This window comes from Cyrtonyx montezumae, unplaced genomic scaffold, assembly GCF_038088225.1.
Source record: "Cyrtonyx montezumae isolate F1298 unplaced genomic scaffold, pur_monq_1.0 scaffold_32, whole genome shotgun sequence".
Taxonomy (NCBI): domain Eukaryota; kingdom Metazoa; phylum Chordata; class Aves; order Galliformes; family Odontophoridae; genus Cyrtonyx; species Cyrtonyx montezumae.
In genome coordinates, this window is record NW_027072037.1 from 5841589 (window position 1) to 5863063 (window position 21475).

At 42.8% G+C, this 21475-nt stretch overlaps 1 protein-coding gene across 2 annotated transcripts in view; it reads right to left on the bottom strand.

Annotated features, from left to right (window-relative positions):
* PRKAG2 (protein kinase AMP-activated non-catalytic subunit gamma 2) overlaps positions 1 to 21475 on the bottom strand; it is a 188857-nt gene that overhangs the window by 11751 nt on the left and 155631 nt on the right. For both annotated transcript variants that reach the window (XM_065744936.1, XM_065744937.1), the window contains 3 exons: positions 13245 to 13354; positions 1567 to 1648; positions 835 to 893 (listed from right to left, as the gene is read on the bottom strand). In XM_065744936.1, the coding sequence (XP_065601008.1) occupies positions 835 to 893; positions 1567 to 1648; positions 13245 to 13354 (251 nt within the window). The remainder of the gene's footprint in view (positions 1 to 834; positions 894 to 1566; positions 1649 to 13244; positions 13355 to 21475) is intronic.

Here is a 21475-nt window from a genome sequence, read left to right on the forward strand (position 1 = left end):
CAACTAAAACCTTTGCATATGTTTAATTAGTGTAACTCATTCATTCTACACCACCACTTCAAAATGTGAGTAACCTCTGACTTCCCTCAAGGCTCTGTCAGCCAGCTGGCTGCTCAACTCCACAAGCTCCTTTCAGGACAACTCTGAAACACTTTGGAGACAACGCAGATTTATTTATGAAGGCATAAATTAATAAAAACACATGAGCCACATATTTGATTTTTAGATACAACTTTTTTCTTACTGTTTTAAACACTCCCCAGCCCCAAATACAACATCGGCTGATAATGTCCATTTACATGGAGCTCTGATTAATACCAGTCCATGTGCTTTGAAACAGTCTGGACAAAACTACACACTGCACTCACACTGCACATTTCAGCTTCATGCTTTTTATATTATGACTAATTTTTAATAAATAGGTTATTGTAGGGCCTTCATTCCAAGAGCACTGGACAATAGCTGCAATACCAAATGGAGCTCGGCACCCAAATCCAAGGCTGTCATGGTGAAGCACTACACAAAACCTAAGAAATGGTAGTGCTCATTAAGGAAATTCCTCATGCTTGTATAAGAGATGCAGACAAATTATTTTACCTGCTCAAGCTCATAGGACCTTAATGGTTACAGCCAGGAATTGAATAGAGGTATCCATGTACTGTTCTACTACCTCGAGCACTGAACTGCATTTTCTCTCAGAAAACTCAGTGAACATACTCATGACACATTTAAGCTTCCCAACACTTAAAATAATTACAATCCATCCTTCAAGCAGTTTGATATTTCACTTTCTGTACTGTATGACAACTGACAGAGGCTTAACATCATACTTACCATTGGAGATTTATAGTATCTATGCAGTATGTTAATGAAATCTGTAATTGTTAACATTCCTACAAAAAGCGATACAGAAAGAAAGTTCTTCAGACATATACTTCAAATACAGAACTTCAGTTATTTTCCTCCATTCACAGTCACACTATACAATGTAATTAACAACAGATCTGTGCATCATATTGCTTATTTGCCATGTATGTAAATTTTCACGTTGGTACAATAGTTCTGAATAAAAATATGCAAGTGTGAATTAACATTCAAAGCCACAACCTATGTGCTTCTCCTCTTCTTTCAATCTCACCCAAAGAAAATCTATTTCTTCCACTGTGGGACATAATACCCATGGCATTCCACATTAGTTCTGGCACTTAATGATTTCACAGTGCACCTTACTGAGAACACGCAGAGAACCACATGAATTTTAGCATTATAATTTTCATAGTTTGTTTTCACATTTCTTTTTTTTTTGTGATTGTGTATTTTTAAATGCACAGGGAAAGACATGCACTAGATAACAAGCTTCAGAAGCTCAAGACCTCGAGGAGTCACTGTGATACTCAAAGCACAGCAGAACTATTCAAGCTAACAACACTGTGCCTCAAGAGAAAAACCAAGAAACCCACCAGCATCTCTTAGGACATTAGAGCACGGCTAAACCCAGACCACCTTCTACAACAGCACAGCACGCTGAAAATTCAAGTACAACTCAATTATGTCAGAACAACTTACCTACAAAACTCTGTTTTTTACTCTCCCACAGTGGAGCTGCTCTCACACCATTTGCCACCAAGGCAAAAAAGGCTTTCTTTACCTGCAAAGAGAACGAACAGCTACGTAAATCTTTGCTCTTAGTTTAGCACACCAGGCAGCAGCAGAAGGGTTTCCACAGTTACTAGGAAAAAACGCAGTTACGAGGAGGTAGCTGCTATTCAAAACAGAACAAAAACCACACGCACTGCCAAACAAAAGCCTTACAGCCTTTTACTTCTGAAATGCTTCAAAAACTCAGAAAAAAACAGATGTGTTTCGTTCTGTTATGTGAATATGCCATGTGAGAACCTCTGATGAATGAGTACCTCTATATCCACGGCATCGCTCTTCAGTCCAAAGAGCACAGAAGTACCAACTGCAATCACGTGATGACTGTGAGCTGAACAGACAACACCTATACGGTGACACCTTACGACCCACAGACAGCTCTGTGCCAAGGGGCTGCTCTTCACTACAGTCAGGAATAGAAGGGCTTCACAGTCCATGGAATTTGTATCCCAAAAAAGCAGCAACAAATAAAAACAGAAGTGGGCAAAGAGTAAACCTAACAGTGTTAGGTACGGTCTCCACGGAAAAAGTTTGCAAAGCCATCCATGTGAAACCCAGCGTAATACAACATTCAGCATAACCCCCATTCAGAATTTACTTGGTGTTATAATTTATCAGCTTCAATTTCTAGAAGTGACTAAGCCTCCGAGCCTGCTCCACAAAGCATCCTCCTGCAGCTCAGTAGTTCACACTCAGCATTTCCAGTTCCTGGTGCTGCCTTACTGCATGCAAACCTCAGACTTCTGAAAGCAATCTGCATTTCTCGCAGCCCCTCAACAGCCTGCCTGCCTCTCCCTGCTCTCCCAACCTCAGCTCAGCTCTCCGTGCTGCCCTCTGAACTCACTCCATCTGCCACACCACCCGTGAACAGGAATAGTGATCCACATCCACTGCGCAGCTCCGTGTGTCTACCAACACAGGGAGGAGCTGAGTAAAACAAACGTTAGGAAATGCACCACGGGAGCAGGCTAACTCCAGGGGAACACTGAAACCACAATGAAACCCTCCAGGCAGACACACCAAGTGCTCCCACACAGCATCACACTGTTAGCACAGCAAAAGCTACCAGCAGTATTGGGGGAGCAGGGAGGAGACAGAAGCGAGGTCACACAGACCAACTCCACCTTGGGGCAAAGTTTCTAATGGCTCTTCATTACAACAGATGTTACAAAAGAACACTCAGACTGCCTGAAAACAAGAAACGTCAGCTTCTGTACCTTTCCATAAGAATAGCTATCACACATTGTGCCAGGTCACTCCCAGCTCACATCCCAAGTCCTCCCCATAAGTCAGATGCTCAAGCACAGTACTAAGGTAACAGGTAATCTATGATAACGTGAACAGAATTATGCCATAGCAGCAAAGATGTGAAATGCCGAGTCAGACGCTTCAGGCAATCTCCAAAATCATGCTATTGCTCCTCTTTCTCAGAGGAAACAGCACCAAAGTACACCATCTAAAAACACGTCCAGAAGGGAAAAATGCAGGATTAGTTCCTGCCCTGGTTCTTTAATTTAGGCAAGTGGTTTGTGCCAAAGAAACTCAAGGATCTCCTGTTAGATGCCATCTTGTCAGGTTTAAAACACTGCTTTTGGAAAAACTGAGGCACGCTGCATACAACCACTAAGAGAATCAGGTTAAAACCTTAAATGCCAGTGAGTTCAGCTTAGGAATGAGGATATTAAATGCTTTAAATGACAGACCACCACAATTTAGGAGATGCTTATACTCTAGGTATTCCTCCTAAACCACAGCTTAAGTGATGGTCCTATTGTTTTCTCCAGTTTTACACAAGGAAGTGTGAAATAGTTACCTTCTAAATAATGCCAATGATTTAGGTTACATTCATACTTCTATCTTATTTAAATAAGGTCACAATGAAGCAAAAATTACTGTAATTCTTATTTGCTAAAACTGCTTGCGAGCACAAGCATCCAATCCCACATTCACACTTTCTGTGATTTCTCAGTTTCAGTTGCCCAAAGCACTGCTAGGTGGGCAGCCAAGGCACTGGGCTGTGCAGCTGGCCTTGGATCCAGCACACGTAGACACTTCAGAGATGCCTGTGCAGAAAACATCCATGAGGACCTTTATTTCAGGTTACGTACAGTCTGCAGCCTTTGAACATTTCCAGCACATCCCATTTTTAGACCCCCAGCAGTACTGTTAATTCTCAACCCCACCTGCACTGCTCCTGTGTGAGCCAGCTTTCCACTGCAGCTCCCTGATCTCAAGTGGAGTGTTGGACTGAGCTGACCTTCCCAAAGCCACCATTCCATGGCCAGACCCCAAAGACTGCTGCTGTCCAGTGCCATGTACAGATGTTCTGGGAACAGGGAACAAAGCACTTTTGTCCTCATTAACCATGTAGTGGTTCTGACAAGCACAGTGAACCATTCAAAGATGGTCCTCACCTGCTCAGATTTCAAGGTTATCTGATGCATGCTGACCTTGATCACCTCAGTTCTTCATAGCCAGCAGGGAGAAGCAGTTCATTCTGGACATAACTCACCAGCCTTAGACTGAGACAAGCTGCATCCCACAACCACCAGCCCGCCCAAGTACTGCAGCAAGCAGAACAGGAACAAGCTTTTCTTACAAGAGGAACTCACTATACCTGCTGTAAACGCGCAGAATAAAGAAACAGAATCATTTAAGTTAGACAAGACTTCCAGCAGCCACTGCTTCTGCAGAGCATCCAGATATTTTCACTTCAAGTCTTAAGCAGAACACAGCCTCCCTCCAATGAGGGTGACTGCTCAGATGGAGTTAGACCTCTACACAGAAGTCCCGTTATTCCACACAGCAAATATTTGTAAAATATCATCCCTTGTAAACTAGCAAGCTCCAGAATAGCTTAATTACAGGGAGCTACACCAGGAATAGCACAGCAGACAGAGGATGTCACCAGGCTACAAAAAGTTATCTCACTGGTTTATTTAAGGAGGCATTTCTGCAAGGACACGTGTTCTTGAAGAAAGGAAGAAATGAAGGAAGGAAGTGTCTGAAAGGAAAACAGATGAATGAGCTTGCTTACAAAAAACTCACATACACTCTTCCATGTTGCTCTCCCTAACACGTTATGCACGTACTCATAAATGGATTTCAAACTCGCCCACCAAGACTGTCCCATAACGGGGGTGACAGCTAACGCAGCCATCATTTGTTTTGCTTGCTTAGCAGGAAGGTTCTTGTCCTGGAGAAAGGCTGTAACGGGAACCTGGTGGTCAAGGGGGAATGCAGAGCACCAAGCTGCGCTGAAGGAGACATCTCAGCACTGCAATTTCAGTGCCAACGTCAACTTGAAAAGGGTGGAAGATAAAAGAAGTAAGGGACACAGCAACTCAAAATCTGCCACTACGAAGCATAGGAATGACAGGAAAGATTAGTGGCGTGAACAGCACTGACAGATCTTCCAGGACTGTGGTATGGCTGTTATCCAAGGCCAAAATGATAAACGCTGGTTGTGCTCTAGAAGGGCAGACTGAAGAAAGTGCAACCCAGGAGAGGCCCAAAAGAAAAGGCTGTTCCTCCACAGCCCACAGGGCACCACGCAGCTCCATGTGCAGCACACAGAGAGGAACGCACAGCGGAGCAGCAGGTCTGAGGGAGCTGCCATGCTCAGGCCTTGCGCTGGAGCAGTGACTGAAGGATGAGCTCTGTGGTACAGAACCATGTTGGAACAGTGTTTGAAGAGCTGCAGGCTGTGGGAAGCCCACAGTTTGGGAAGGACAGCACCCCATGGGAGGGATCCCACATGGAACAGAGGCAGAGAGAGACCACAAAGGAGCAGACAGGACCACGAGTTACAGACTGGCCACAGTCCTCATCCCCCAGTGCAGTGCTTGAGGAAAAATAAGGCCAGTTGGGTATGGGAAGAAGTGCTTAGTTAGCTTCTAGTTCTCCTGCTCTGGCTCGTTATCAATAGGTAATAAATTACAATACTCTCCCTCATGCAGCCTGTTTTGCCTGTGACAGTAATTGATGAGCAAACTCCCTGTCCTCATCTCATCCCACAAGATTTTCCTCACCGTATTTTTCCTCCCTGTGTTCTTGAGGAGGGGGAGTGAGAGAGCAGCACAGTAGTGCTGAGCTGTCTATCAGCATAAGGCCTCCACAGTTCCTCAAGGGAAAAAAAAAAGTAAATTCCATGTTCAAGAGATAAAAGTGTATCTATGTTCACACGGAGAAGTGTAGAGTGATTGACACCCTCTGCTCTGCCCTCGTATTGCAGCCTTCCAGTACTGATAGGGAACTTATAAACAGGACAGAGACCAACTTTTTACACAAAAAGCAGTAAGAGAAAGGGGAACAGCTCAAGGACAAGATAGATGGAGATAGATGGAGCCCTTGACAACCTGGCCTGGTGGGTGTCACCCCTGTTACAGCAGCATGGGATCAGATGCTCATTAAGGGCCCTTCCAACCCAAGCTATAGAAGTGATTCTATGATTTTATGACTGTCACAGTTGTTCATATTTTGCACACTCACTTGAGAGTGAAGGCACAAAAGCACAGTACCCTGAGTCCTTCCTCTCAGAGGCCAAAACACATTTATACTTCAACAGTTCCTACTTGCTATGCACATCAGAAGTAGAACAGTCTCTGCTGCGATCCCTGCACTGCAAAAGAACCCAAAGACCTCAGCACCCTACACCCCATCCCTTTGGTTTAGGTGTGTTTAGGAGCTGACTGCCTTTCAGCTTCTTTTGATGCAAAAATCCAAATGGGTCAACCTCAGCCAATGTAATCTGAAGTGTACTTCTGAAAGTAGCACAGCTAATCCTACGGACACCCAGATCTTGGCACACCTGGGAAACAGGAAAAACAAAACTAAACCCCAATAAACATCAAAACCCCCACAGCTGATGTATGAGATGCAAGCCTGATGTCATCTCACTGCAAGAATGTCTCCTTCTCATCTTGAGGAACTGTCCATCTCTGCTCTGCTCTAAAGAACTCAGCTGAGTGCTGTGTTCAGCTGCAGGGACCCCCTCCCAAGGGCATGGAGCTGTTGGAGCAGGTCCAGAAAAGGCTACAAGGATTCTCAGAGGTCTCAAGCACCCATGCTGTGATTTAGAGAAGGCTTCAACAAGACCTGTCAGCAGCCTTCCAGTACCTAAAGGGCCTACAGCAAAGTTGGGGAGAGACTCTTCTGTCATCATGTATAGTGACAGGACTAGGGGTAACAGCTCTAAAGTAGAAAGGAGCAGATTCAGATGAGATATTTGGAATGAGTTCTTCAGGTTAGGGTGGTGAGGCACTGGTGCAGGCTGCCCAGAGAAGCTGTGCATGTCCCACTCCCAGAGATCTTCAAGACCAACCTGGACAGGGCTCTGGGCAACCTGATCTAGCAAGAGATGTCCTTGTCTGAGGCAGGGGTTGGAACAAGATGGTCCTTAAGGTCCCTTCCAATTCACACCATTATATGATTGTAAGATCAAAAATATTATAACTTTCCCACAGAAGACTCTATAGGAATCCTTTTCTTCTCCAAGTCATCTGTTTCCACGGCATGAACATTTTCATAAGCTAGGTGGGAATAAAGGACTTCAGAATTCATCTCCAGAGCCCACAAACTTCTATCACATTGACAATCCAAGAGTAAAATATCTCCTAATTCACATCCAGATGGCTATGATATTTCAAACACCTTCAAGGAGGAAGTAATTCTCCCCAAACTCAATCTGAAGCAAAGACCTTTCAGGGAGATGAATCCTGGGAATCTCACCATTAGCTCTCCAAGCAGTCAGAGGTAATTTATAATCTAGGAATGGCACACACTGTCAGTAAACAGTTAATTTGCACTGAAATACATATATTTGTAGGGCTCCATTAATTGCTTTGTCTTAATGTTTCCCAAAGCGTCAAGCAAAACATCGTGGAGGATATTAAACAACGTGAAATTCCAAGTTTTCTTCAAATTAAGATTTAATTGTCCAACTTTGATTATTAAGTTATATAAAAATACAGTTCTGCTAAGGAGCTGTTTTCGCAAGTCAGAGCCATCTTCCGTAACACAGATAGAGTCCAGTATTTATGAACTGGCTCACTGGGAATCTGTACACCAGACTACAGCCAGCAAGCTCAGCACAATGACTGCTGTATTCAGGTTTATTTGCGAATTACTTTCTTTGCTCAATGAATTTAGAAGAAGCATTTCCTCAACAGATGCACTATGCCTTAAAAAGAAAAAAAGCCTAATTAAGGAGCTAACAGCAACTTACACCTATGGCAAGGGCCAAGGAGGTCTTGAAGAAAGTTTCTTCTTCTACCTTTATCACACCTTCTGCTAAAGTAATGAAGAATTATACAGACCTGTTATTAACTTCAAGGCTATGTTCGCTCCCACATCTGAAAAACCCCAACCAACAGACATTCGTAAGCAGCTCCTAGAGCTCACACTGAATTTCTGGAAAGGTTACATGAATACAGATCAGCCGTCTTCTCCACTCACAGGGCATGAAATAGAAACGCTCTCAATAGATGTACCAAGGGTCACTGAGGGCTTGATAGAATTTAGGAGCAGATGGAGTAACACCCTTCATTAGATAAATCAAGTTAAAACTCATGAGAAAGCCACAGGGTCTTATTCTCATGTTACAGGGTGCAGGTACATGTTCCACATTTCTACCCAGAGAACAGTTGGTCTGCCAACACATGTATCTTCCCCCATCCCACACATGTGCCAAGAAGACCCAATCCGACTGTAAACACCAAACCAAGGCCCTAACTGACACTGGGTACCAGTATGCCCATGTTGTAGCCAGCTATTAAAGGCTATCTTCTCTCTAACATCACACACAATTCCATCAAGACTTCGAGTCAGCCATGATTAGTCAACTCTACTCACTCACCTTAGTGAGGTACCCTGCTGATACTTACTTCCATGCTATTTGAGGGGAGACTGTGCCTTCTAGTTTGTAGTATGTGTATGGGAACCATTAGGTCACAGCCTGAACCAGAGGAAGGAATACACCTGCGTGATCAGAAGAGGCTGACCCTACTCTTCCTCACTCCACTTAAGGGCTGGCAGCAGCAAGGGAAGCATCTCTACTTAGAGATCCCAATTTGGAGTGCTTGGTGAGCCCTTATCCCTGGAAAGGGGGGAGACGTGATTCCTTCTTTATTACTGGATTGTGACCTCTGCCTTTCTTGGGTGATCTGAAACCAGTTTAAAGCAGCTTTATCTGCTATCACCTATCCATGCAGTATGCAATAACTGAAAACCATAGGCTTCCTTTCTAAGAAAGTAATCACTTCAAGCTACAATTTCTGTTACTACATGCCACGCTGAAGTGGGCTAGGAGTCAGAAAGAAAGCCTCACAGGCAGAACCACCGGGCCAAGTGCATTGGAAAGGGCATAAACCCTTTCACAGATTAAGAACTTGCCACTCCCGGCAGGAGTGGTGCAGGGAGAGCAAGAACAATGCATGATTTTCACCGAGCCAAGCACAAACGTTCCAGCTACACCCTGCCTTGACTAAGACATTTCCATTTAATTAGTACCTAGGAACTCACACTATCTTTCCCCGAGATCAAGGAGTGAATGCCTCCTATTGGTGTTAAGAACTGCAAGAATGGAGCTCTGATGCTTGTTATGTACAGGAGCAACTCTAAAGAAAAACATCTTGCCAGTATTATCCTACTGATTCTGGCTTGATCTCAAGGGCACTTTTCTGTGACCTGCCTCAGTCCAGATGTCAGCTAAAAACCAATGCATTGCTCTATAGAATGAGCAAGCAAGGAGGGATGTTCACATTCCTCAGAAATGTAGACAGATTAAATTTAGGAAAGTCACAGAGGAAAAACCTTGAAGCCAATTAAGGAACAGACCATCCCCTTGCAAAGCTGTGAGAACTCCTGTTATGACAGCTGGCCCAAAGACTGCTGTGTGTTTCAGGAAGCAAAAGATTCTAGAGCACTCTCTGGAAGCCTGCTCTGTCCCATTACCTTGGAGTGAGGGAACACCCCAGTCAAGAATGACCTGGAGGGAACAAGAATAAGAAACCCATTTACTTCCAAGTCGACACAAGGAAGAGAAATACAAATCCTCTTCCACTCTTCTAATGTGGAATCCTTTGTATGCTCTGCAGAAGTTATATTTACTTCCAGCTTGTTGCACTAAAGAAGTTTCCAGAAGATTATTCCAAATATTTTTCAAATTACGCAGTAGAAAAATAAGTACTTGAGCTATTACACACATGTGGTAGTTACCAATGAAAGCCTACTTCAGGAACCAAGTCTGGTCTATTACCAACTTCAGTGATATAATCTTTGTTTAATAATCTTTGTTTAATTATGCCATCAAGTCAACTAACTGTGCAGATTTCTTCAAGACATAAGAAAAGAGTCCTTATGATTCTGAAACCTAGTTTTGATGAATGTTTCAATAGAAAAATGATTTTTATTAGTTCACAAAATACCAGAGATACTTCAAAAATAACTTCAATACCCTACTGAGCAAAAAGAAACTTGACTTCAGTGGTAAAACAATTTTACTGAGTGAAAATACCATTTAGTCAAAGGCTGGATAGAGCTTTTCACCCCATATGAGTTTATACAGACTTCAGGAGACACAGACAGAAAGTGTGCTATTATGCCACTCCTGGGACTGAGGATTACTGCTTGATACACAGCAAGGGAGTCCCTGCTTTGCAATTAGCTTTTACCCTTCTTTAAGAGGGTTAATTGGTCTGCATTATAAAACAAGCTAATTCTTCTCAAAGACAAAACATTTAAACAATGAGTTTGTTTGAAGGCCAAACAAAAATCTGGCTTTAAGTAAGCTTATAGAGCCAAGCAGCACAGACTGCTACATGCTATGGTGAGGGTCACTTCCTTCCAATATGGAAATGGAGCTCCCCATAGGGTGGAGAAACATTTTTCTGTTGGAAAGAAAATATAACTACGTCAAGCTCATGCAATAACACTGAAAAGTGAAATCACACCAGTATATGATGGCTCTACCAACAGAGAAAACTCATCTGACTGATGGAATGTGAAGAAGTGCTACACTTTGTTGGCAACTGAAATCTAATACAGCAATTAATGCAGGAGGTATTTTCCTTTCAAAGCGTTTTTGTCAACTTCAAAGAAGTCAAACTGCTTTAAGCATCACTATAGGCACCCACTGTGCATTAAAACCAACAAATAAGAAGCACACGCAGATCTGGGTGACACTATTTCCCCACAGTATTGCCACATTGAATGCATTAACATGGAGTACTCAGGTACTGTGCTGAAAACACATGGCTAACGAGTCAGTCTGCATCCAGCTCGGTGTGCTCCTGCAGTCAGACGTGGATCACCTTCAGCTTATTGAATTAAAAAGAGCAGCAAGGTGTTTCTCTGTCAGCAGAGCAGCCCTTCAAGGGACAACCCTTGGCAACCCAAGGCTACAACTGCAGTAGGAAACAGTGAAGGAACGGTTTGCTGTCTCTCAGTGACACCCAGCAGTGCTAGTTAGCACTTTCCCAGCTACATTCTTGATTTCTCAGGGTCAGTACAGGCTATGGGTCGTTTCAGGTAGGCAGACCACATGCAGATACACAAGTTTAAGAAATATAAGCTCTTATACTAGGGCAAACAGAGCTGTGCCCGTTATTCTCAGGCTGGTTAGCAGACCACAGCTCTGTACACTACTTATTTAGCTACCTACTGCTCAACTTTGCACCAAGTGGCACGCTCTCTTGGTGAAGCATGCCTAGCTGAAGTACATGAGCCATCACTGCTTTCACAACAGTGTAACAAAGGTGCCAGTGGCACAGGCTTATTCCTGACAAGCAAGACCAGACAGGTGCACCAGGACAATCACAGAATCCCTCACAAATACTGCGACTAAACATCTATTGAATGGCGTTGCTTATGTGTCATAGGTCAGAAGGCACCGTCTTCAGTTCTGCCTGCAGTTAACAAGCTTTGAGATACTTTCTGCAATATCTCACAGACAGTTTTCCAGGGTAAATGTGCGCTGTGATTTCTGCTCAGTAGAGGGAGATAGGGTACTGCAGTCAGATAGAAATCTGATGACTGTCTTTCAAAGGACAGCATCAAAAAAGCAATGCAGCTCCACTTTTTCATCCTTCCATCAATTGCTACTGGCTTACTTTTCTCCCTTATTGGGTGTAAGCCCTTACCATGCAACTGTTTAAGAATTTGCACTGTTAAAAATTCAAATTGTGAGAGATCTGAGAACTTGAAGATACCACGCTTTTTTGAATGATCTTAAATTAGGAGAAACACTCATCTGGGTAGAAGCAAGACATCCAGGGAAGATATACCTACAAGATCATTTCCCTTTGCTCATGGACACTGGAACACAAATAAGTAGACAGTAGGTAAAATGTTTTTCATTACCACTGAGTTAGTTATCTTCTTAAAGGACTAAGATTCATTCGATTTATTCACCAGAACTACTTCTCCAAGCATTACCTCACATCAGCTCACTAAATGGAGATGAAACCACTTCTTTGTATTAAGAGCATTACTCAACACAGCTCTGTGAGAAAGGCTGGTATCTAACAGCATTTCCCGCAATTCATCAGGAGATTCGGGGAACCCAAAAGGAGTTAGTGTCCCACCCTACTGGCTCCAGGATCAATCAGTTTGTGTAACAAAGAGGAAAAGTTCATCTTTCCAACTGCAACGATAACTGAGCTCAAACCTTTGATTCAGGTGATGGCTGAGAAGTCAACGTGGGCAATGTTCTCAACCTGTCACATTATTTTTCATTGCTGAGCAGACAGGCTTTCCATCTGCAAGACCATGATACTAAGGATCTTGTGCTACATGTTATTATCTGATATGTGAGATGGTTCTGGGAACATTCTGAGAATAAGGACCTATTTTGTTCTGGTCTTCTGACAGTGGAAGGCTGTAGTCTGAGTAGTACATTGCAAGCCAAGACTACTTAAGGTGCTCAGTTAAGCTAGAACTGGAACACCACTGAAAGGAGACAAAAAAAACCCATCTCAAAAAACACTGATTGCAAAATCCATGAAATAAAGAAAGCCATGATGCTGTACCATACTGCAGAACAGCTTACTCTGTTTCTATAGCAGGCAGCTATTGCCATCTTTTGGCAAGTAAACTCTTCCCACAGAGCCAAGAGTCTAGCAAATTATGATTTACTGATTAAAAGCAAAAAGGAAAGCTGAAAACAAAAATTTTCTGGAGAACGCTGTAATTTGTATCATTAAGCCACCCATTTTAGCCTAAATTATCTCACCAATATAGCAGGAAGAGACTCAGAACACCTGGATACTTTTAACTATTGCACACAGATCTTTACATAAGATATCTTTACACAAATTGACAATCATGAAGAATATAAATTTGGGGCTTTCAAAATCTGGTTAGTGGTTACAATTGCCAACTATATCCTCTCACTCTGTTCAGCCAGGAAGTCTCCCCCCACCCCCAAGTTCCTCCGCTAGTGTAACGTGAAAGATACAGCTGAAACAATATGGATTTTCTGTATTCAAAGTACAGCGTTATAGGAGAGAATAATTTAACACTCAGGAAACATACTCCCATTTAAGAAAAGAGAACTGCAAGGAAAAGCAGACTGAAAGAAGAATACTCACTTGTAGCGTAGTGTCGAAAACAACAAGCTTAGAGCTTGTTGGAACAATGTCATAACACTTGTGTGACCTCATGAATCGCACATAAATGTCACTTTCCGATTCTTCAAGTGCTGTAAGTAAAAACATTTTGTTTTATTTAAATCACCTTAAAAAAATGTTAAAAAGCATGCCAAATCAACTCAACACCATTGCAGAAGGACATCCCTCAAGCAAAACTCGAATTCACACTTTCTGATCTGGACAGAAGTTCATAGTTTGGCACTTTGCATTTCACTCATCTTTCCCTTCAGGTTAAACAGCACAGAGACAAAGGGCACTGTTCTCTGTTGCTGAGAAGGGATTTCAGTATGGAGCAGTTACAATTCAGGCATTTGTTTTTTTAAACTAAATATTGAATAAGCATACTAACTACCTGAATTACAACTACATACAAAGCCAGATTGAAATTTAAGTAGCGTCAGGCTTAACTAATTCAATCTCCTCAAATTAGGAAGGCTCTGATCTCATTTCTGTCCAGTCTACTTTTCGGAGTCCTCTATTTTCTTAAGATGCAGCAGGCAGGTTTCAGTCACATCGCCCTACCCAAACTATCTTACAAACCACATCACAAACGTCACTCTGTCACTTACAAAGTAAGGACCCATTTGGGTGGGAGTGTTAGCTTTTCTTCCTGTTAAATGTGTATGCCTGTAGCCAGGATCCAGCATCAGCCCATATTAAACTCAATCAGCCTTGCCTTTGTCAGAGTTCAGATGCATACGCATGCAATCTCCACACTTGCTGTGTATGCTCTTTATTGTTAATTGTGCTCTAAAAGCAATTCAGCCCTCCATCATTTGAGCTACAGCAGGTAACTCAAAAGTTAACACCTCTACCTGACGTGCAGCCTTTAAACCCATAAAAATACTTGGGCACACATTGTGCTTTTTCCAGAGTGAGAAAAACCCACAAACTGGAAATAGCTATGAACCAAGGAACTCCGCATTAGGAACCCATCAGCCTCAAAACTGCTTGTTTGATAGATTTGCTCCAACTTAGTTAACTACTATTGGAGAAAATATTGGTCATTTGCAGAGTGGAAATTCTACACAGCATTCACCACATACCCAGAAAAGACCACAGGCATAGATACCCAGGGAAATTCTGCTCCCACTCTGAAGCTTCCTATTGATTCTGTTGCCTTAACAACATTACTTTATGTACAAATAAGTGTAGTACAGGTAGAAACAAGCATAGGAAGACAAAAAAAAACCTGATGAACTGCAAAATGACCAACTATTTTTAGCTGAAGAAAATCTTACGCAGAACACATCACTGTTCAATACAATTGAATCAACAGTTATGCAAATGTAACATAACCCTATAGCAAGTGCAGTGATTGCACTTAGATTTGTAGAGTCACACTGCCAGGCTTGAACAGTTGGGGCTGTTAATGGCGGCAAGATTAAGAACTCTGTATGGAGCAGCACAGTAAATATCTGCCAATAAAACCTCTCACACAGCACACTGTCAGCCTGACCTCAAATCACCATCACCTGCTTAGCAGCACTGCCAGTCCCACACACCCTACCTTCCCCTGTTTGGCCTTCCACTTCAGACATCTGAATCTGGCCTGTCACTTCAGGAACCACAAAGAAACCAGCTCCCTCACTGAGGATAGAAAGCTACAGTTGGAAGTCTTCAGACACACGACAGCTGTGTGTGAGCACTGTGTTTAACACTCAAAAATAGCTAGGGAACCAGAATCTCAACAAGGATCCAACTGTCCATCTAAAACTGAGCTTTATTTCTACAGAAGATCCTTATACTAAAGAAGAGTATAATGCCTTGTATTAGCTATCAACTAAACATGCAGAACACAAGCAGCACAGACCTAACTCATATGTTATAAACTGGTTCATGAAGTGCCTACTGGAAAGGCTATTGCAAGACCTCACAAACAGTTCAGCTCATTGGGATTACTTAGCAGCTGCCTTAGGCCAATTCTTTGTACAAACTGCATGGGAGTTATCAGCCTACGCAGCTGCTCAAAGGAGAAGAGATCTCAAGCTGAAGACCTGGTACAACTTGTGAGCATACTTACACATCCATCCTTCCTGCACAGCACGGGCAGACAGGGCTCAGCCTTCTTTGCAGTTCCTCTAACCTTCACGACCTTACAGTATGTTTATATACAACCACCATCATGCTGTAAATGCAAACAATCAAATACAGATACCCTAATCTCCATTAAGATATTTCTAATGTATTACCTATTTATCTTCTAGGTCTGGCTTTATTTGCTTTTGTTAAACACCCATTCTTCACAGCTGTTAAGCTACTGCAGCCTTATCCAGTAACTACAAAGCAGTACTCCCTCCAGACAAACAAATGCATTCTTGCTTGGACTTAAAACCCCACTCAGTCTCTGCACATTTTCTCTGTATTGAGGACCACCTACCCAACAAGCAGGAACTATGTCTATGTGCTGGCTATTCTTTCCTTTCACCACAAATGAGTGACGTGCTCAGATGTTGACAGCACAGTGATGCATACTGCATGTACAAGAAGCAGCAGTCCCTGCTCCTGTCTGAAGTGACTGAGGTATCCAGAATTAGATCTGCATAAGGAGCCTCACTTGCAGAAGCCCTTGCAGCAATGGATGCCCCAAGTTGTGTCACACCACAGAAGTACTACATGCTACAGTAATTCTGAGAACAAGATCTTAAGTGCTTCTCCTTGGAAGCTGAACTGAATTGTAGCAGTGCCAAGCACAAGCTGTCTTTGCCATCCCTATCAATTTTCTTCCTTCCCCCTTGGTCAGATGGCTGATGTATGCCTCTCATGCTGATTCTGTAACAACCCTTGCATTAAGTGTGAAGATGGAATGGCACCAGACAATTACAGTTAGCCTGGCACAGCAAAGGCAGTCGGAGAGAAGCCTTGGGGAAATGCATCTGCTGGAACTCATCTTATGTTCACACCAAGAGTCAGGACACTGCCTCCAGCCAAACAGCAGCCCCCTACAGTTCATTATCTGAATGCTACTTGCTCACAGACAGATTCCCAGCAGGAGCCCCCTCAACCTAGAGCAGGGATCAGGACAACAAGAGCGTACCATGACTGATGGTGCGTTCCCATGTCGGCGATCCCTCATGAAATCCCATTTCTTGGGAGATAACTTTTGCATAAGTCTTCAAGTGGACATTCCCCACGTGCACTCCACCCCCAAAGTCACAGGCAAAGGCAGAAGGGCAAATCCCCAGCACTTCCTTCCACAATTTCTGATAAGCAGAGCAGAAGCTGCCTGAAAGGAGACAAGACTGGAAGATTAAAGCACCTGAAGTCAACTGATTTGAGCCCTGTCTTAAGGCTTCTTTTAAGTTCAAGTACCTCTGTATTACCCTTTAAAGTGTAAAATACCCATCTATGTATTTTTCCCAAAGCTCCTCCCCTACCTTAGGTACTTAAGCACAAGTAGTTTTTACTCCTTTCTTCTCTCCTGCTCCTCTGTAACATCAGACATGTTTTAACCTTTTTGTTTTGTTTTTTTTTAAGGCTAACTATTATTTAGAAAAACACTGATAAAACTATTGAGCAACACACACAGAGATTGCAGTGGGACCTGGTCTAAGTTTAACCCTCTACATAGCAGGCACAGAGCTAGCACCTGAATACCATATATGAAAGGGAAGCTTCCCCAGCATTCCTGAAGCCATTCCTCCTCAGGTCTTCTGTACAGACACCTTCAGTTCTACTCATACCTTCACCACCACACAGAGCCCTTCCTGACTGCAGCTCCCCCCTCAGAACTCCAAGGCATTCAAAAGAGAAGAGAAGTGCCTGCAGAGGGAGAATGGGAACATGCAGTAACACATATGGCCAACACATACTGAAAAGCCTCCACATACTGTCGCACAGAAGCCTACAGGAAGTTTCTCTGAGGTGCTTACTGCAAATCACAGCATCTTTTCTATGGTCCATCACATCTGACCAACCCAGCAACAAGATCCTAGACCACACATGTCTTCCAGCTTCAGCAGTACAGAATTACATCTTAAAACAAAACCAGTACCTATATTAGAGATATATTACACTCCTCATATTTCTGCACTGGTATCCAGTCACACCAAGTTTAACATGTAGTTTCAGGAGCATCTGAAAGGAGGGCACTGTGTCCCATACAAACTGTTTTCTCTCATCTTTCAACCACATCACTGCAGCCAGAGGAACGCTCTCTGGAGCACTGCTGCTCCTCACCGTGAGGCTGAGAGCTGTTAGCTCGAGCAGGTCTCACTTATTTGACAAACATAAAGAAACCTTCTGACTGACCTGAGCAATGGTTTGTGTCACTGATATTTCTAAGATCACTCTGAAATTAACTGCTAGCCTTTAAAAAGCAGAAAAACGCACCTTATAGAAAGAAGCATGTCGAAAACATCCTCAGCTAACTACCTGGCTGGCCAAACAACCTAGAGGAAGCCAAAAAGCTATGAGTATACACACACTATACTCTCTCCCCCAACCCCAAGTGATTTTTATCACTATCTGGGAAACTACAACCTGAAAAGCTTTGCTTCTGTTGCTACAAGAAAGCCCTAAGTAGTCCCACTGCCCAGTGCCACATACTTCAGCTTGAGTACTGGTAGAACAACCTACTCCTATGGTAGATGAAAGGAAAATGGGGATGTGTATGGAATATGGTTAACAGAATGAATAACACTAAGTAGTATTGTAGCTGAGGTACTTAACAGATGGTATAGTTAGAAAGATTACTGTGATGGAAAGAGGCAATCAAAATAAAGGAAAGCACTCACTCACGTCCTAGTCTCACAGCAGGAAACTCCTAAGGAGTAATCTCCAGAAAGAGAACCTTCCCCAGTGGGGGTCAGCCCTTAAATGGGGCACTGGAGAGGTGGAGCCAGGCTCCACCCCTTCTGGTCACACAGGTGCATTGCCTTCACCTGTGCTCACATGGCTGACTCAGTGCTCACCTCTGATCAATCAGTGTTTCAGGCCATTATTCAACAGTTTCCATACAGGATGTAAGAACATCACAAGCACGATTTCTATTCCCATGTACTAGGGAACACAGTTATAGAAAAATACAGCCTTTTCAGTTACTCTGTCCATACTCCAAGCCCACACTGGAAAAAAAAACAAAAAAACGTTTCCAGCAACACACTGATCACCACATTCCAGATAGCAGTAAGAACTTACATGTTAGAGACAAAAGATATTCTCATCCCAACTTTTAATCACAGAATCAATCCAGTAGTAATGCATTAGGTAAAGTTTACTGACACAATTAAGCTGATTAGCTTTACTAAAAGGTGTTAACAAAATCACTCTCTTATTCCCTAACCAGGTAAGGTAATTCAACATTTGGTTAGCAGAAGTTTACAGTAATCTGCATTAGACAAATATGCATCACAGTGAAAACAGCAACTGGAGTGTTGTTCATATACAACAAGAAACAGATCTTGTAACACAATGAAGCAGTAAGAGGGCAGGGCTGCAGTCTGCTGAGCTGTCGACTCCAGAGCCAGGAGCCCCAAAAACAGTAGACAAGAAACAAGACACCAGGAGCAGAATCAGTGTCAGACTCAGCAGGAAAAGAATACTGACCTAGTGTAAGAAGGACAAGCACAGAACAAGAAGTGATGTTTTAATGTACCATCTGATTTATGTTCATCCACGAGGAAGCTATTCTCAGAATAAAACAAAAAACAAAACCCACAACAACTAAAGACTGCCAAAAAAAATCATCTGACTGATGATGTGGGTGTTAAAACCTAATGGTAACAAAGAATGGAAAAGGTGGAAAGAGATGGTTACAAAGATGCCTATTGTTAGTGGCAGGATATACATTACATTTTTGGAACCAGCTTGGAACAGCTTTGCTGCAAACACAGCAAGCAAGGCTAGCAAAGGACTGGCTCTGATCTTAGGAGAAGTGAGTTTCGTCTTATATATAGAAAGCAATGGACTATTCTGAGACAAGCCAAAAGGATTTCAAATGCAAGAAAACAGAAGAGGATCCAAAAAAGAAACAAGGAAGTCTTTTCTTTTTGAAAGCTACAGAGAAATAGAAGATATCCTGGCAAACCACGCAGTAAACTCCCAGAGCAGCATTATTCATGCAGCCACAGGCTACACGACACACAAGCTGCAGATCGGATGCTTCCCACCCCAATGTAAAAGAATGCATGAGCTGGCAGCTAAAGAAAGATCACATTAAGTTTACAGATGTAAGACTCTCTGATACAAAGAAGTGATAGGAAGTGCCTCTTACAGATCAGTATCAGCAGTTTCTTCAGTGATCCAAGATGAACTTGTTATTACAGTGAGAACACAGAACTTCTGATAGGAGGATTTTAGAAAGCAGGAGCATGCACAGATGCTATTAGAAAGCCTAAGCCATGCCTTCCTAGTGTAGTTCATCCCACAAATAGAAAGAGGTTCTGAAAGTACACAAAACAAGGGGGAAAGAATAGGTACATGAAGAACCGTATGTAGAAAAAGTAAGCTTTCCATGTCTTCCTAATAATAACAGAAAGCTAAAAGAAACCACAGCACACCTTACAGTATCTCAGCTCCAAAGTTACATTCCCGATTGCTTAAGGCATTTTAACAAGACTCAAGATTCCTTGCATCTACACCTTTTTGCACATAAACCTACCTTTTAAATTCAACAGTTTGTGCAACTGTTCAGATCACTGAGGTAATTCAGATGCCCGTGTCACAAGAGGCTGCTTGATGCAGGATCTTATACACAGTCAAGACACACCACAGCTATATAGGTAGCCAGCTGCCATGCTGCTTTAGTCTGTTAAGTTAGTAATGAAGGGCATTTGCCAGTAGTTTGATGCTTCGTAGGGAATACACTGCAAAAAGGCTCAGAGGATCAAGGCTTCCTTTAATTCAGTGCTCTAAGTAGTGATCTTGGAAACAGAACCAGAAGATGCTTCCAGGATTTTGCATGAAGACTGAGAAATGGTTACAGGAATTTATAAATGAATTCATAAATGACTTGGAGTTAATGATGTCTTTCAACAAATACCAGAACTGGAAAGAAGTGCTTGGTGTGATGAGCACAAGTCAGGGGAGTGACTAAATAAAGAACCACCAAGAATGAGCTACCCTACTGCTATTCATTCCATTCCATAAACTACAAGTAGGGAAAAGGCTCCCTTTGCTTAACCAGAACAAACCAAACAAAAACAAACAAACTCACTCCAGCTGTCACAGGGCCATTAACTCACGCCAGAAGCTGGTTAAGCAGAAAAAAACAACCCTGGGATTTTGTACAGTCTCCTCCTTCAAAGATCCTAAAACATGGAATGAGACAAACACCAGCAGCTGCCTTAGTGCAGAAAAAAATAGGCTATCAGACCCTAAGACAGCTTCACTTTCCTGGCTGTGAGGCTTAAATATCTCCAAATTCAGTAATAGCAAAGACATGTAAGAGAAAAGTAATACAAATAACTGCCTGGAAAGATTCAAGAGTTTGAGTTCAGCCTTCCCTGTGCCACTGTATGCTTCAAAATCCTGCACTGAGATCTGTTCCTAAGCTTTGGAGCGAAGATGTCCTGGTGAAGGCAGGAGAAGTTAACACTTCCTTTATCCTGTTGCTCCCTGCTGGCAGGCTGGATAAGCAAATAAGGTGAGATGTGAGGCAGACAAAAAGCAGTGAGCAGCTTAAGAAACTTCACATTCCACAGCTAATCATAGCAATCTGAAGCTTCTTGTCCAGGCAGGCAGAGAAAAACTTGCTTGTTTACAAGCAAAAGCTGCATTGTTTGGGAACTACCTGGAGAACCAGGTAAATAGTTCTGGTAAATAGTACTAGAAGTGCAGAGTAGCTCGGGGATAGCCCACTGTCACCTAGATCAGGGGCAGGCCAAAGCTAAGGGTTTGTACTTCAACTACAGCCACATCACTGCACTTCTGTGAACAGAGGCAGCAACTTCAGCCTCCAGCCTAACCATGCTTCCAAGACTGTCACAACAGAGAATAAGGTTTTGGGTTTGTTTGGTTTTTTTTTTCCTCCTCTTTCTTTCCTTCCCTTGCCACCAGGCAGTATGATTTTTCCCTAAGCATCCCAAACCAACATCTAATTTAAGGCACGGCCAGTTTGGAATGCAAATACACTCTTCGAGATTGAGAGATGCCAGCCACAACCCAAGAGACCAAAAATGGTATTAACCCTCTGAATTAACATCGGAAACATTCACTGGAGAGCAGAATTC